An 18,376-nucleotide genomic window follows, 5' to 3' on the forward strand; every position below is an offset into this window, starting at 1 on the left:
TTTTGATTACTGCCTCTTTGTAATTGAACTTGAAATCTGGGATTGGGACACCTCCAGTTTTGTTTTTCAAGGTTGCTTAGGCTGTTCAGCGTCTTCTGCGGTTCCATACAGCTCTTAGGACTGTCTGCTCTAGCTGTGAACAACGCTGTTGCCATTTTGCTAGGAATTGCATTAAATCTGTGGATTGGGTGGGTAGTATAGACATTTTATCAGTATTTGGCCTTCCAACCCATGAGCATGGACTGTCTCTCCATTTTTTTGTGCTGTCTTCAGTTTCTTTCATCAGTGTTTTTATAGTTTTCGCAGTATAGTCATTCACCTTAGTAGGCTTGTTCTTAGGCATCTTGCTGTGTTTGATGCAATTGTAAGTAGAATTGTTTTCTTAATTTCTCTTTCTGCTGCTTCATTGTTAGTGTGTATAGGACCGCAACAGATTCTGTCCCTTGATTTTTGTAGCTTGTGACTTCACTAAATTCATTTATCAGTTGTAGTAATTGTTCTGGTGGGTTCTTCAGGATTTTCTATCTGTAGTATTATCCTGTCCCCTGCAGATAGTGACAGTTTTACTTTCTTCTTACCGATTTGGATGCCTCTTATTTCTTTATGTCGTCTGACTGCTGTGCCTGGGACTTCCAGCACCGTGTTGAATAAAAGTGTAAGTCGTTCTGCTTCCGCCCAGCAGTGAGTCAGAGTCCCTGGTGCTCCACACCTGTGCCTATGTCTGGTGTGCCCGTGACTTGGACTGTCGCCCCCTGCGGGGTGTGCAGTGCGCCGTAGCCTGTTTTTGTTTGCATTGCCCGTGGAGCTGATACGAGGCATCTTTTCGTGGGCTTCTCGGCCGTCTGAGGATTTGTGTATGGTTTTGGCCCGTTTTGTAATTGGGTTTTCTTGTTGCTGGTTTTGGGAGTTCTTACTGCACTTTGGACAGCAGTCCTGTATGAGCGGCAGCTTTTGCAAGTATTTTCTCCTGGTATGTGGCTTGTCTTCTCATTCTCTTGACTACATAAGAATTACATTCCATTTTATGGTAGAATTAAATATGGGTTTTTTTGGAGTAGGAAATCATACATTTCTAATCTGTTTTAATCATTGAGTGTACTCTTAAAATTTTTATTGTCAGAGAATAAATATATTTCTGAAAAGCTTTTTGAAATTGGATTTATATGCACTGAATGACTTACTGGTCAAAAATAACTTACTACACTTTTTCTAAAATCACAAACTGGGGATGAGTACTGTTTGCTTATTTAAAGTTTGATGAAACTTTGACTTGTGGGGCACCTGGGTGACTCAGCCGGTTGAGCGTCTGACTCTTGATTTCGTCTCAGGTCATGACCTCGGGGTTCATGGGGTCACCTGTGTCAGGCTCAGCGCTGACCTACCTGGGGAACCTACTTGGGGTTCTCTCTGCCCTTCCCCACATACATGCGCGCTCGCGCACTCGCTCTCTTTCTCTCAAAATAAATAAACTTAAAAAAAAAAAAAACTTCGGCGCGTTTTATCATTTACCCGGTAAACTTCTCACTTATTTGATAATCTTACCTATTTCAGGATTTCTGTGAGAAATATCTCTGAGCTTTTTCACATGTGTTTAAGTATACTGAACTGTTTATTTGGTATAAGGAAGACTCTCAGAGCCGTGCGTGTTCCTAACAGATAGTAATAAAAAATAGCATATGATGGGGCCTGGCTGGCTCTGTTGGTGGAGCGTGTGACTCTTGATCTCAGGGTTGTGAGTTTAAGCCCCAGGTGGGGCATAGAGCTTACTTTAGGGGAAAAAAAAGATGGCATATAAGGAGAGAAATGATAGCCTGTTGTTCTAATATGACAGACTAGATTTAAAGATCATTTCCCAAATCTGGAGAGAGATTCTTCCCCTTTTGGGACGAATTTCTCAGATTAACAGCCTCTTTTACGTATATGACAAAAATTTGAGTCACTGTCCTCTTGCGAGTGTGAGTCTACAATCCCAGGGACCGGTGGTGTGGTCACCTGCCCGGTGCGCAGCAGGAAGGGCAGTTTGGCTGACGAATGGGGGGGACCAGGGTCAGCAGGTGAGCTCCCAGCTCCTCCTTTTGCGTCTTGGCGCATCCGTCCTGCATGCGGGCCCCGTGCCCCAGGCGCACCGCCCCACGGCTCCCGTCCTGGCTGCCCGCAACTAAGCTGCCATCGTGGTGAGCGTTCCAGAAGGAGTCAGAGTGCGTCCCTGGGCCCTGGTGTGAGGGACGGATCAATACAAACCGGGTTGAGGGGCCGGAGGGGCGTCCTGGCCGAGCAGAGAGCCGGAGGAGGGCCTGGAGCAGTAAGAACTGTGACCAGTTTGAGAAACTAATGCCGGGGTCATCAGACCGGCAGAAAGCAGAGGGGAGAACAGAATGAGGGTTGTGATCGTTAGCCTGAGGGCAGTGAGAATTCACTTGATGTGTGTTAAGAATGTGTTTGAAAAATAAAAACTTCCCTGGCTGCAATGTGTAGGGGTGGGCCGGAATCCTTTTGGGGCAAGATGTTCAGTTGGGGCGTGTGTAGTTTTAATTTTCTTCCAGACAATCTGGTGTGTGCTTTGATGATGGTGATACCTGTCTTTGGTCGTGCCAGGGTGCTTCGACTGGCCTTGTTTCAGACTTCTGCCGTGGCCTCAGCCCTTCATTACTGAGAGAGGCACTGTGTAGGCGATTCAGCAGAGGGTGTCCTAGAAACCGTTCAGGTTACTTAATATTAATATGTCTGCAGGAAAGGGCAATATATATTGTCAGATAGGCTTTGGGATAAAAACTTGTCGTTTTTTAGGACGGGGTAAAATACTCTGTATGACTCACATTCTCCTGACAGAGTTCAGTTAAATCTCTGTTGGGCTTTAACGACGGAAGTGAAATATGGTTGCCTAAGTCTTGAAGTCCATTGAAATCGGTCTGACAAGACTTAGTTGGGGAATGACGTGTACATGATTTTCCTGATCTGCTGCTGCCTTCACCTTATGCACGTGCTTGTGAGAAGTGGCCAAAAAGAAACAGAGGCTCCTTTGGTTTAAACGAAGTGGGATTCAGACTTCAGCCTCTACCAGAAAGCTGTAATCGTCAAGGCAGTATGGTATTGGCACAAAAACAGAATACTGAACTCAGAATTGGACCCACAAATGTATGGGCAACTAATCTTTGACAAAGCAGGAAAAAGTAGCCAGTGAAAAAAAGACAGCCTCTTTAACAGATGGCGCTGGGAGACCTGGACAGCAACATGCAGAAGAATGAAACTAGATCATTTTCTCACACCATACACAAAAATAAACTCAACATGGATAAAGGACCTGAACGTGAGACAGGAAACCATCAAAACCCTAGAGGAGAAAGGAGGAAACAACCTCCTTGACCTCAACCGCAGCAATTTCTTACTTGACACATCCCCAAAGGCAAGGGAATCAAGAGAAAAAATGAACTAATGGGACCTCATCAAGATTAAAAGCTTCTGCACGGCAAAGGAAACAATCCATAAAACTAATAGGCAACCGATGGAATGGGAGAAGATAGTTGCAAATGACATATCAGATAAAGGGCTAGTATCCAAAATCTATAAGGAACTCCCCAAACTCCACACCTGAAAAACAATCTAGTGAAGAAATGGGCAGAAGATATGAACAGACACTTCTCCAAAGAGGACATCCAGATGGCCAACAGACACATGAAACGATGCTCAGCATCCCTCCTCATCAGGGAAATACAAATCAAAACCACACTGAGATACCACCTCACGCCAGTCAGAGTGGCTAAAAAGAGCACATCAGAGAACTCTAGATGCTGGCGAGGATGTGGAGAAACGGGCACCCTCCTCCACTGTTGGTGGGAATGTAAACGGGTACAGCCCCTCTGGAAAATGGTGTGGAGGTTCCTCAAAAAATTTACAGTAGAACTCCCCTATGACCCAGCTATAGCACTGTTAGGAATTTACCCAAGGGATCCAGGAGTGCTGATGCATAGGACACTTGTACCCCGATGTTCATAGCAGCACTCTCAACAGTAGCCAAATCATGGAAAGAGCCTAAGTGTCCATCAACGGACGAATGGGTCAAGAAGATGTGGTTTATCTCTATGATGGAATACTACATGGCAATGAGAAAGAATGAAATCTGGCCATGTGTGGAACCATGGATGGACCTTGTGGGTGTTATGCTGAGCAAAATAAGTCAGGGAGAGAAGGACAGATACCATATGTTTGCACGTATAGGAGGGTTAGGAGGAACTTAATGAAGGACCATGTGGGAGAAGAAGGGGAAAAATAGTTGGGGAGAGGGAGGGAGGCAAATCATGAGACTCTTGAATGCTGAGAACAAACTGAGGGCCAATGGGGATGGGGAAGAGGGGAAGGGGGTGATGGGCATGGAGGGGGGCACTTGTGGGGATGAGCACTGGGTGTTATATGGAAACCAACTTGACAAACTATTTAAGAAAAATAAATGAATGAATGAATGAATGAAATGGGATTAGCGGCGCCTGGGTGGCTCCGTCAGTTTAAGCATCCAACTTCGGCTCAGCTCATGATCTCACTGTTGGTGAGTTTGAGCCCCACGTTGGGCTCCGTGCTGACAGTTCAGAGCCTGGAATCTGCTTCAGATTCTGTGTCTCCTTTTCTCTGCCCCTCCCCTCCTCAAAAATATATATTTAAAAAAACCAAGAATAATAGATTTATTGAGATATGATTCACTTGACATAAAACTCATACTTTTAAAGTCTACAGTTGGGTATTTTTTAGTATGTTCACTGACTTGTGCAGAGGTCACCACTGTCTAATTCTAGAACATTTTCATCATCCCCAGAAGAAACTCATTAGCTAGTGCCCTTCATTCCTTCCTCCTCTACCTCCTGGCAACCACTAACCTACTTTCTGTTTCTGTGGATTTCCCTATTCTGGACATTTCATATAAATGAAATCATAAGATAGATCTGGCTTTTTCCACTTAGCATTAAGTTTTCAAGGTTCACTCATCTAGGAGGTGTCAGTATTTCATTATTTGTTTAGCTGAATGATACTCCATTGGGTGAATATGGACCACATTTTGTTTTTGAGCTCATTTCATGAATAGTTTGGGTTCTTTCCAGTATCTGGCTGTATTTATATAATGTTGCTTTGAATATTCTTGAACAATTTTTAACATAGAACTGTGTTTCCAGTGTTGTCAGCCATGATACCAAAGAGTGAGGTTGCTGGTCATGCGCTCATAACTCTGTGTTGACCTTTTTGAGGAGATGCTAAGCTGTTTTGCGAAGTGGTTGCATCATGTTACAGTCCCACCAGTATGAGGGTTCCAGTTTCTCTGCATCCTCGCCCACAGTTCTGGTTTTTTTTTTTTTTACTTTAGCCATCCTTCTATAAGGACGCAGTCAGTGCCATCCCATTGTGCGGCTGTTTCCCCAGTGCTAATGCTGTTGAGCGTCTTTTCCTGTGCTTATTCAACATTTGTGTATTCTCTTTGGGAAAAAATGTCTATTCAAATGCCTTGCCCATTTTTTAGTTGGCTTTTTTTTTTTTTTTTTTAAGCTATTGGGTTGGATACTAGAGTCTTACCTGATACATGATTTGCAAATATTTCCTCCCGTTCTGTGCATCGCCTTTTCACTCTGTCGGTGCCCTTAGATGCACAAGAATTCTTAATTTAGATGATGTCCAATTTATCTTTTTCTTTTGTCTGCAGTGCTTTTTGTGTCTTCTAAGAATTCAGTGCCTAATCAATGTCATGAAAATTTGTTCTTGTGTCCTTCTGAGAATTTTATAGATTTAGTTCTTATATTTAGGTCTTTGGGCCATTTTGCATTAAGTTGGTATATGGTGTTAGGGACGGATCCAGTGTCTTAATTTTGCATGTGGATATTGTCTCCATACTGAAAATACTGGGTTTTTTCCCACCTTGAGTTGTCTTGGCACCTGTGTTGAAAATGAATTGGCCAAAAAAGAAAAAAGAAAATGAATTGGCCATAGGTGTGAGGGTATCTTTCTAGACTCTGAATTCTGTTCCCTTGGTCTATGTGTCTGTCTGTCTGTATGCCAGTCCCACACTGTCTTAATTATTGTAGCTTTGCAGTGAGTTTTGAGATCAGGAAGTGTGAGTCCTTTAACTTTGTGCTTTTTAAAAATTGTTTTGGCTGTTCTGGGACCCTTGCAGTCCCATATGCGTTTTAAGATTTAGCTTGTCAGTTTCTGCTGGGGGCAGGGCATCGGGGAGACTGCTGGGAGCTTATAGGGGTGTTGCCTGGGTTCTGCGGGTCCACCTGAAGAACTCTACCGCCTTCACACTCAATCTTCCAATCCATGAATGAAATCTGTCCAGGTTTTAGGTTTTCTTTAATTTCTTTAAACAGTATTTTGCAGTTTGTAAATCTTGCAGTTCTTTGATTACATTTATTCCTAAGTACCTTATTAGTTTTGATGGTACTGTAAACTGAATCATTTCCTTATTTTCATTTTTTGATTATTCATTGCTAGAGTAGAGAAATATCCCGCACCCTTGCTGCACCGTTTATCAGCTCTGATAGTTATTTGTAGATTCCTTAGTATTTTCTATGGACAAGATAATGTCTCCTGCAAACAGAGAAATTTGACTTATTCCCTTCAATCTGGATGCCTTTTGTTTTCCTTCCCTAATTGCCCTGGCTGGAACCTTTAGGGGCAAGCTTACAAGAAACGGTCAGCAGTGAACAGCCTTGTCTTGTTTCCAATCTTACGGGGAAAGCATCCACATTTTTACAATTAGGTATGATGTTAGCTGTGAATGTTTTTTGTAGGTGCTCTTTTATCAAGTTGAAGAAGGTCCCTTCTATTCTTAGTGTATTGAATGCTTTTATGATGATCAGGTTTTGGATTATCCTTGTCAAATGCTTTGTCTGGGCAGGAGATAACGATGTGGTTTTGTCTGTTAATTCTCTTAAAATGGTGTATCCATGTTGGTTCATTTTCATTAAGTTAAATCATCCCTATGTTCCTAAGATACGGTTTACTTTTCCTGTTGTTAAAATAATATTTATTGTGGTAGCAGAGAAACTGACTTTCAGTTGTCTCTTCTGACTTTTCCAGTTTAGATAATTTGCTACAAACTTTATTTTAGTGATTGACTAAAAAATGATATTCAGATTTTTCTGTTTTATCACATTTTATCCAGCTACTCATAATTTGGAAAAACTTAATTTGGGATGCTTTTAAGATTATACTGTCTCTAGTTTAGGACCTTTCTATATCTCTCACGGTGGGGGGGGGGGGGTTCCTTTTTTTATATTTGATGGAGGCTTCTAATTCACTGCCGGGTCATTGAAGTCTGCTTTCCGAAAGAGAACTTTTGCCTTTGGTGATCTGCTTAAAAAAGACGTAGCTAGGAATGCAATGTATGTACACACACATGCACGTTTATTTGTGTGTGCTGGTAGCAGATTTCCTGTTCTCTAATGTAAATACGGTAGGTTTCAGAGTGCTCTCGTCTCCACCACGATGAGTGGAAACTGATTTACGTGACATCCTCATTACACCCTTTGTCCTTTGGAGAGTAGATAGTACTCCTCGATCTGAGTATACAGTAAAGTGTTCTTCAGAATTTTTGAGTGTGATTTTCAGAAGGCCACTTGTCACAGGGCTAATGTTCTCACTGTTGGGGCTCCTGCATATAAACACACACCACTCTGACGATTGCTGCAGAGAGCGGGACGTGAGCAGTGTGGCCAGTGCCCTCGATACACCTCTTCTGAGTTCATAGACAGGGCAGAGAACGGGTTTGGTAACGATGAGAAAGGACCTGGGTGGGTTGAAACAGGTGAACTTGCCGAGTGGTGGAAGCAGACACTCCTTAGAGTGAACTCCAGAAAGAGTGGGAAGAGGAGGTGCAGGCAGTGAGGACAGAGCACTGTCCCGCTTTGCTTTAAGGGGACAGAAATCACAGCAATGACCACAACAGAGTGTGGAGTTCAACTTTTTTTTTTTTTAAGATGATAGATTTACAGTGTTGTTATTGTTTAAAAAAATTTTTTTTAATATTTATTTAATTTTGGGAGACAGAGACAGCATGAGTCAGGGAGGGTCAGAGAGAGAGGGAGACACAGAACCTGAAGCAGACTCCGGGCTCTGAGCTGTCAACAGAGCCCAATGCGGGGCTCAAACCCACGAACTGTGAGATCATGACCTGAACCTGTTGTGCCCAATTCGCGAGTTCCCAGAGACCTCCAAAGAGCCGGCACCGATGCAAATACAAAAGGGTCTTTATTACAAGCTAGAGCAGGGGCTCACCCGCCTACCGGTGTCGTGGCAGCAAGATGAAGCCAAGAACAATAGCGAGTTGGGTTTTTAAGGAGTAAGGGATGGGGGTGTTACAGTACGTGTAGCATCATCACATAAGCACCAATTACAATTGTCCAGCACCCCTGGTGACAGCTTTGAGCATTCAGTGTCTGTGAGGTGTTCGTTACTTTTGGCGGGACCCAATCATGACTCTTGAGAATCCTTTGAAAATGACCAATTATGAGGTGAGTTTAAAGGGCCCACGTGGGGTTCAAGCAAGTGGTGAGAAATTGGCTAGTTTGTATCTGCAGTTCCCAGCCTGACTCAGACCATAAGAATGTTTCTTTTTTCATTTTGATTAGCTGACCTGAGGGCGATCTGAGGATGGCGTTAGCCTTGAACAGTCTGAGGCTTTTCCTGGGACTGGAATTGGGGCCACGTGCAGCCCGAGGTTGCTCTTAATGGAGGACTTAATTTTTGTCTCTTCAAACCGAAGTTGGATGCTTAGCCGACTGGGCCACCCAGGCGCTCTGATAGACTATAGTGTTTCTGTTTGAAATTAGGACTAATCTGTTAGAGGGGAGGAAACTGAGGGTGCTGCAGAGAGTGGGAACACTGCCGTTGAGCAGAGTCCTCCAGATGAGGTGGGACGGACGGGACCCTCTCTTGATGGAGGAACAATCTGCTCTGGGCACTTGTGGGTTGTTGTTGTTTTTCAATTTTTTTTAATGTTTATTTTTGAGAGAGAGACACAAAGTGTGAGTGGGGGAGGAGGAGAGAGAGAGGGAGACACAGAATCAGAAGCAACCTCTGATCTGTCAGCACAGAGCCTGACGTGGGACTCGAACCATGGACTGCGAGATCATGACCTGAGCTGAAGTCAGCCACTCAACTGACTGAGCCGCCAGGCACCCCAGGCACTTGTGGTTTTACAAGGAATAAGCTGAATCCTCAGCGGAGACGGAGGCGGATAACTGGCAAGCCAGAAACCCGGGCAGGACCGCGTGTGGAGACGTGGTTGCCAGGGGGTCGGGTGTGCGTGGAGGTCCTTCCATGTGAGTGGCGAGCGAGGGCAGGGGGCTGCCAGCACCAGACCCACGGGTAAGAATCCGGGAGAGGGTGGACACGGTAACCGGGACGTAGCGGGGCATGCAGGGTCCCAGGAGCAGGGGCCCAGCGCGCTCCGGAGAGCACCTCCCTGGTACCCCGGCCCTCCTACCCCCGGAGGAGTAACGTTAGGGATTAGGTTCCCCTGCTGTTGAATTGGTAGTACTTTCTTCCTGAGACTAAAGCATTTCACAGGTGTAGCCATAATCTGTTCGTGGCATCGCCGCGAGGAGGCACCGATGAGCCCCCTCCCGGGGGCACCTTCCCACAGTGCTGGGCGTTTGGGTTGTTTGTTCCGTGGAGGTGCCACTGGTAAGGCTGTAGCAGCGCCACCACTGCGTGCTGCTGGTGGCCGTGTGCCTGGAGCGGGGCCTCCGGCTCGCGGGACAGGCGGCTGCCTGGCTCCGGTGGACAGTGCCCAGCAGTCTTCCAAGTGCTTGTGCACTTTCTGTCCTGCAAGTGGCCTGTGAGAGCTACTGCTCTTCCCCACCCCGTGACACTTGGAACTGCGATCTGGGTGGGTGTGTGGTCGTTTTCCCGGCTTCCTGGCCCAGGACCAGCTTTGATGAGATCTTAAGGGAGGCAGATGCCTGGCTCTGATGGGGACCGCTGCCTGGCACGGTTTCACACGGTCCTGCTGGTGAGGGAGTGTCAAGGCCGGGCCGGTGGTCTCCGGAGCAGCATGCACCCCTGCAGCCTCCCCTGCGTCCTGCTCGCTGGCCAGGGGGTGGTGGGGAAATAATCCACAGCCTTAAACACCGGAGGGGAGAAAAAATTGAACACTGCAATCTGAACCTCCCTTCTAATTGCTGTGGCTTCATTTTCCTGTGACAGTGACTCAGCAGTTTTAGGTGACAAGCTCGGAGTGCCGTGTGCGCTTACTCTGCGGAGCAAACAAGCCGTGATAGTTGGGTGTTGTTGATAGGGTTTTAAGCACGGTGCTGATGTTACTCGTGCCCTCGAGAAGACTCCTCTGTCGCTCTGTGGAGCCTGGGCAGCAGAGGAAGGGAGCGGCCCCCGGGGGGGCGGCGCTCAGTCATTCAGCCTCCACCCAATGGGCAGGAAAGGTTGACAGAAGCAGAGGAACTGACGTGTTCACCCTCATGGGTGTTTTGAAAAATGTACAAGTTTGGGAAAGTACAAGCATCGTCTAGCAAGCCCGCTAGAGCTGCCTCTCCTGACCCCTCGTCTGGACCCAGGGCCTGACCCGCTCTCACCCCTTGCTCACTCTTGACCTCTCTCTCTCTCTCTGAGCCCCTGGTCTAACCCCCTACCCGCGCTGTGCCGCTGCAGGAGCTCCACCGGGTGGACTCGATCAGGGTCCTTTCCTCCACTGAGACGTCGGGGGCGGGGACAGTGCCCGTGCTTGTCCCCAGGGCAGCGCATTGCATACAGTTGTCTGTCTGTAGGTTTGCTGGATTTTAAAAACAAGCTGTTGACCTCACGTCTCACATGGGCATTGGCACTGAGACAGTCGCACATTTGTGTCGTGTGGCCTCACTCCTGAGAACACGCCCTGCACACGCCCCCCACCTCCCCAGTACCCCCTCCCTTTCGCTCCGAGCAGATGAATCTTCTCTCATACCGTGTAGAAAAAAGAGGTACGGTCTGCTGAGGCCGCTTCTTGAGCCCAGGTCCACACCTGCGTCTCCTGTGCCACGCGCTCCCTGACCCCACCTGTCTACCCACCCTGCTCTCCCGTGTCCCGGGTGCCCCTGTGCCGTGCCATGACCCCAGGGCGCAGGAACGGGACTTCACTGCCCCATCTTCTAAAGCCTTGTTGACTCTGTTTTCCCTCTGGGCCCCTCTCCCCGCTCCATAGTTCTTGTTCTTGCTTTTTCCTTATGTCACCGTGATGCTTGTTACCTTCCATGTGGTGCCTCTTTCCTCCTCACCTGCCGGGAAGTCCCGTTAGCAGCCCTGAATCATGTCCTCACTGCTAACTTTTGATTTCCTGATTTTGAATAGTAAGTACTGACTTCCTGGTATGGTACCTGAGGATTTACTTGTTTTTGCTAACATCACCTTCCACCCACATGCACTCCCCCACCTTCCCTGGGGGAGGAAAAAAGAGTTGAGAAAATTCTCTTAGAAGTTTTGGTTACTGATTAGGCAAATTACTGAATTAAAGTATTTATATGTTTTCTTTTTCTTACAAATTTCATGTATCCTAGAGCCAATGATTGCCTGATTCTTTCACATGCCTAGTTCTCTGTCTTTTGTGCGGTTTAAACACACACGGTCAGATACCTAGCAGTGACTTTCCCAGACACAGCGTGGAAGCCGTTCGCCCTGCTCTTCCCGGACGGCATCTCCTCTTGTGCAGCCTCCTCCCGCCGGGACTGCGCTCTCCTGGGCCCTTGACCCCTCCTCGGGGCCGTCTTCGTCCCTGGCGTGTCACATCCCCCATCTTCCTTTCCCGTGGTCTGTTCTCATTCTGAGAAAAGCGTTTTTGCTTTTTGCAGGTTTCAAAACCTTCACTTCTCCCTTAAACGCTGTGGAGAAAGTGGCTCGCTGTAGAATGATGTGTTGAAAATGATGTTTTCTCAGAATCTTGAGGGTGGTTGGTATTCCATCCACCGTTTTCCTATGTTCTGCCTGATTTCCTTTCATCTGGGATCTGTTTGTTTTCTCTGGAGAATTTTAGAATTTCCCTCTTATCCTGGGTGTTTAGTTTCCAGAGTGAGGCGCCTTGGGCCAGGGTTTTCTCATGCGTCAGGCGTGGTGCTCACCAGACCTTGTCAGCTAACTCTTGTCTTAGTCCTTTGGTTTTTTTTGTTTTAGTTTTTATTTTTTGATTTTTCCCCAGTTCCTTTTCTCTGATGTTTTTCTGGAGCTTGTTTAACTGGCTAATGGGCCACCAAACCAGATCCTCACATTATCTTTTCTCCTTCCGTCCTCTGTGTCTTTTTGCTCTAGGCTTTGGAGGCGGTGTTGACTTTTAAAATTGTTATTACTGTTTGAATTTCAAAACACACTTGCTTGTTTTTCCTTTCTTACAGTTAGCCCGCTGCTCACCCTCGAGGGACCCCTCTGGACGTAGGGGCACCGTGCCCCCCCATTACCGGCGGGGGCTGCCAGTGTGGGTGAGCTGCGCCCAGCACCCGCCTCTCTCCCTCCCAGAGGGGTGATGGGAGCCCTGCGTCATAGGCTGTGGGAGGTTCACGCACCGAATGCAGCTCTCACAGTGTCACCTGGCACCTCGCGGGCACCCAGCTGGCGTTGGTGATGTCATTCCTGTTAGGAGGCGTTAACTCCCTGAGCACAGGAAGTGCTTCCGTGAGGTTTTGTTGAGGCATTGTCCGTCTGTCCTCCAACTTCCTTGTTTCTGCCCCCCCAGGCCGCAGGTCCTGAGACATTGGCTCATGTTCAAGATGGAGCCAGCCGGGCCAGCTTCCCTGGGGCCGATCATTTCTTTCAGGCCCCCGTGCTTTTGTCCCTTGATTTCTCAGTTTGGAGAGGAGCCTCGGAGAGGGTGGCAGCCAGTGTTTGGGAACCAGGAAGTGGGAGTAGCCGTGTGCTCTCTCCGATGGGATGGGCACAAGCTAGGGGACCCAGCATTTCATTCCACAGACCTTCCGCCACCTCCAGCCCAGTACCTGGTGCCCAGCCTGGCTGAGGCCCGCAGCATGTGGCCCCTGTGCATACTTAGACTGTCACCAACAAACCAGAAGATACTCTTAAATACAGAGCACAAACTGACGGTTGCTAGAAAGGCATTGAGTGGGGGATGGGCTAAATGGTGAGAGGCGTCAAGGAGGGCACTTGTTGGGATGAGCACTGGGTGGTGTATGTAAGTGGTGAGTCGCTATTCTACTGAAACCATTATACTGTATGTTCACAAACTTGGATTAAAAAAAAGGAAAAAAAGACTGTCGGGGCTCCTGGGAGGCTCTCGGTCAGTTAAGTGTCAGACTTCGGCTCAGGTCATGATTTCACTGTCTGTGGGTTCGAGCCCCGTGTCAAGGCTCTGTGCTGACAGCTCGGAGCCTGGAGCCTGCTTTGGATTCTATGTCTCCCTCTCTCTCTTCTCTCTGCCCCTCCCCTGCATGCATGCTGTCTCCCTGGGGGGGCAGGGGGGGGCGCAGAATACTGTCACCACACCTGCCACCCCTTGCCATCCTCTGTCAAAGCCTGCTCACCACTGTTGCACTGTGGATGGACGCCTTTCCAGTTCCTTTCTGGCACCTTAGTGGCAGCTAAGGGAGGGGACGTTAGCGCGTTGACTGCAGTGGCCACACTTAGCAGAAAGTCTGAGGTGGGTCCTTACTGAGTTTTACCTGAACATCTACTAAGTTCTGTGTCAGCCAGGTGACCCTCTCCTGGCCAAGTGCCTCCGTGCAGCCTGTGTGCCAGCGCACGGGGGCCCTGCTGCAGCCATGCCAGACCAGCAGGGCCACAGAGGTGGCCAGCAAGGGCCACGGGACGCTGAGCCACCGTGCGGGGCCTGGCATGTTTAAAGGCCCCACTCTGTGCCCTTACTCAGTACCATGTTTATGCTTTTAGCATCACACTAGTTCTGTAAAGTAATGGCCATCATGTTAAATTCATATTGATAATTTAAATTTTATTGGTTTTATAATTTTCTTGGTATTTAGTTTGTATATTTATATACATTTTGGTTTTAGAGCTCTTCTAGACTCTGCAGACAGCATTTTCTAATTTTAGATTCATACATATTTACGTAGGTTAATGAAAGCAATTTCTCACCAGTGGCAGTCATGGGAGTTTCTCTTCTAAAAGATTCAGTCCATTTTAATTAAGTTTAAAAATCACTGACAGAGCTAGAATACCATTAATTATATATAATATTGCACACCCCTTGGGTATGAATGACAGAGATTTAGTGCCAGTTAGTCCAATACAGAGTATTTTAATTTCATTTAAGCAAATTGGGCTATTTTGAGTAATTTAATTTAAAAAGTGGCACTTCTAACAAGAAGCCTAATTCTTTTCCTAGATCTGACCGAACGGTTTTGTTTTTTTTTAAAGGAAAGAAAAATCACAGGCACAAAATTCAGTGTGTGTTTAAAAGTTAGTGCACAGACACACCTGAGCTTGATCTCAGCTCAGGTCTTGATCTCAGCGTCTTGAGTTCAAGTCCCACCTTGGGCTCCTGGGGTGGAGCCTCCTTAGAAAAACGGTGAGAGTTTGTTTCCCAGGAAGCCCTATATTATCTACCATCCAACTAAAATATTTGTGCACTCCTTTAAGATTTGTATTCCACTCTGACAACCTCAGGGGGAGGTTCTTTAAGTGATGTCAGTCTGGGGGTCTGTTTCTTAGATTCGGGCCGGTCGTGTTGACAGTAGTTGTACGGCGGTATTTGGGCTTAAACCCCACGGCCTCCGTGGAGCCGTGGCCCTGCACGCGGAGCGCCATCCGCCAGACCTTTCGTGTCGGTGCCCCAGCAGCAGGGGTGGGGCGGTACGGAGCCGGCCCTTCTGGCCCTTCCTCGGAGCCGCCAGGGAGGAGGTTGTCTGGGGCAGGGGAGGAGTCCCTGTGGTGGAGGAGCAGGCTGACAGCCGCCTGTGCGGGGCCGAGCCCGCCTCGGTCCTAATTCAGCCTGCACTCCACACCCCTGAGCTGGAGAAAACCAGGTTTTCTATTTTTCTCGATCCAGGAGTCTGTCTCGTGAATTCAGATCTATTCTTTCTAGGCCTTAGCCTTAGGTACCGAAGGACTTTTCTAGCACTTGGCTTTGTTCTTTGAGCCCTGTGGCCTTTACCCGTAGTGAGCCGACGGCCAAGATCCTTGTGTGGATAGTGTCAGAAATCCCGCAGCCAGTGAGCAGTGTCTCATTGGAGGTAATGATGAAGTCATTATCGTCGTTACCGATGGTAGTGACCATATCCAGTCAGTGAAATAGAGTTTGTGCTGTTTGTAAGGTTATTGTGTACAGAAGGCAGCAGAAGTTAATGCAAAGAATATTAAAAATATTCTGTTAATATCATGCAAGAATCAGATTTATTTTAAAAGTTAATATTAGGAGTGCATTAGAAAATTAGTACCAGTCTTCCATGACCAGTTCTTTTCTGTTTTTCTTCTCAAAATTATTTGTCTAAATTTTTACACTGTATCCTTGTATCAGGACAACACAGTCCAGGTAAATCCAGGTGCCCCAGGGACCAGGCGCTCAGTCCATTGAGCAAACCCCATGAGCCCATGTGCGCCCTTGGGCTCTGGGCACTGGAACCAGAATTGGCTGCTTGGTAATTACAGGTTTCCCATGAAAAGTTTGCTTTATCCAATAGGGAGGAAGTTTTATATATGTTGATTTTTCATTTGAACCTTTTAAAATAGATTTTTATAATTATGTCTCCTTTCAAAATCATAATCTGATAAATTGCTTCTGTGTTTTATTGACAGCTGACATCATCTCAACTGTTGAATTTAATTACTCTGGAGATCTTCTTGCGACGGGAGACAAGGGCGGCAGAGTCGTTATTTTTCAGCGGGAACAAGAGGTCAGTGGTTGACAGTCCACAAGCCAAATGAAATGCAGCGTTTCTGGTGTCACTCGGAAGGAAGGAAAGAAGCGTGGCGCTTTCTCAGTCTCTGATTTCACTTAGATTCGGATACGTCCCATTAACCGTATAGAATCTTCTTATCTCAGGGCCGAGTGAGATCTGTACTTCAGCTCCCTGACGTCCACTCTGTGAGCTCCAGTTAAGGCCCCTGTGCCCTCATCTTCATGGGAGGAGAGCCCTTGCTCTGTCCACAGGCTGTCGTGAGGACCAGATGGAGGATCGGGTGGTGGGGCTCCGCATTCATTTGCTTTCATCCTGTAATTAATTCAAGTGACTATCAGTGAAAATCAGTCCACAAGCCAGTGAAGGTGGCAGCTCCCAGCCGTCCTGTCTGCTCCCAACAGCTCCCGTGGCACTAGCTGCGGGGAGGATTCTGTGTGGGGGGCCGCGAATTCTGTCTCCCTCCTCGGTCAGAGGGGAGCAGAGTATGTCGTCCATCCCCCTGAGGGCCCCACTGTCAGTGCTGGGAGGAAGGAGACCTCAGTGGGGCCTGGAGGACCCCACAGTGAATTGTAATCACAAGCACTGCAGTTTTAGGTCACTCCCCCTTTTGGGGGGGAAGGGCACCGAAGCCCATCTTTTTCAGTTATGCATAAAATGAGACATAGAACCAAGCCTTGCTGCCCCCTTTTATTTCTGGGGCTCCTCATCAGAGTTCAGGAGGGGTCCTGATGAAGGAAGCAAGGTGGCCTGGTGCCCTGCTCATCTGTCGTGGACATATTCCTGAGAGAACCACGGGCAAGCCAGGCTTGGGTTTGTGGAAAGCCATCTGTCTTCTTTCCTGACAGAGTCACACACAGGCCCTTGTCTGTGTCCAGGCAGGTCAGTGAGCAGGTACTTCCTCATCTGTAGATTCTAGTCTCTACATTTTTGTGGCAGGACTTTGGTGTGGCAGCTAGTGGGCCTTGGTGCCCCTGCAGTAGATCTGTGCGGCAGCGAATGCCGGCCCTGCCACCAGAGAGAGGGGGCGTAGGAGCGTCTGTGGGAGGGGGGCCCCAGGCACCCCGTTCGGAGTGGAGGATTGCTTTGGTGAGTGAGGGGAGATGCATGGGTGCCAGCATCTCATTGAAATATACATGTTGCAGCTCTCATTTTCATATGTCTATATAGATTTAAAAACAAACTTTTAATTTTTTTTTAACGTTTGTTTATTTGTGAGAGAGAGACACACACACACACAGAATCCAGGCTCCAGGCTTTGAGCTGTCAGCACAGAGCCCAACACGGGGCTCAAACTCACAAACCATGAGATCATGACCTGAGCTGAAGTCAAGATGCTCAACCAACTGAGCCACCCAGGTGCCCCTAAAAATTGTTTTTTAATGTTTATTTTTGAGACAGACAAATTATGAGCATGGGAGGGGCAGAGAGAGGGAGACACAGAATCCACTCCAGGCTCCAAGCTTTCCACACAGAGCCCAACGTGGGGCTCGAACTCACGAACCTTGAGATCATGCCCTGAGCCAAAGTAGGATGCTTACCCAACTGAACCACCCAGGTGCCCTAATTAAAAAAAAAACTGTAATGTTTTTATTTTATTTATTTTGAGAGAGAGAGGGAGAGAGAGGAAGATCCCAACAGGCTCTGTGTGGTCAGCACAGAGCCTGATGTGGGGCCCAAGCCCACACACAGCCAGATCATGACCTGAGCCGAAGTTGGACGCTTAACCAACTGAGCCACCCAGGTGCCCCTTAAAATTGTTTTGATCTTATTTTTTCTGATTTGAAATGGTGAGAACTCTTGTGAATAATATATATTGTCATTAGTCTTTGAAAATCTTCATAGATGATTTGACAAATTCATAGTTCTGCATTCTTTTCCCAGAGGTAGATTATTACGTGGTGCTCCTTAAATAGAACTGTGTATCTGACCTTTTCAGCAGAAGTAAAAGTGGTTAGTGGTGTTTATGACTTTTAGCAGAAGGATTATTTTTAACAGATGGCTGAGCCACAGCTGTCCTAAATTTAAGAATTCACTTTCAGTGCCTAAAGTTTGCCATTTTAATGATATCCTTATAGAAAACTTGTCTCATTTTTGTGCATATCATTGAAATTTAAAAACTACCTCACTTTAGATGTGAGATAGATTGTGGTAAAATTCAAGTGTCTTGTTACAAAATATGTCGATAACAATTTTGAGAACCTATAGTATAAAGAGTTTAGTTAAGATGGATTAAATCATTATTAATAAAGTGAAGCAACAGATTTGTACAGCAACACGTAGTCTAAGATGTTCAAATTTGATAAACCCAACCAGCTGTGACTTCCAAACTCCTGGGCAGCTGTTTTTCCCCATCCTTTTCCCGGCATTTTGGTTAACAAGACAAGAGCCTTCCTCTTCCACCTGCCTTTGAAATCCTGTCGTGGTTGCATACACGCCCCGCACTGAGGGCGTGGGGCTCCCAGTGCAGTCAGAGGGCGCGGCCCTTTCTGCAGAGCCTGGGGCGGGTGTGAGGACACAGCAGGGCCCTAGCTCTCTGGGGAGGGGGCGTGGGT

General features: G+C 47.2%; 1 protein-coding gene across 1 annotated transcript in view; it reads left to right on the forward strand.

The window, feature by feature from the left end:
• The window catches only part of PPP2R2D (protein phosphatase 2 regulatory subunit Bdelta), a 50,285-nt gene that overhangs the window by 15,025 nt on the left and 16,884 nt on the right, over positions 1-18,376 (forward strand). The window contains 1 exon segment of the mRNA XM_039252407.1: positions 15,721-15,818. Coding sequence (XP_039108338.1) covers positions 15,721-15,818 — 98 coding nt within the window.

Source organism: Hyaena hyaena, unplaced genomic scaffold, assembly GCF_003009895.1.
Source record: "Hyaena hyaena isolate Hyena2069 unplaced genomic scaffold, ASM300989v1 scaffold_409, whole genome shotgun sequence".
Taxonomy (NCBI): domain Eukaryota; kingdom Metazoa; phylum Chordata; class Mammalia; order Carnivora; family Hyaenidae; genus Hyaena; species Hyaena hyaena.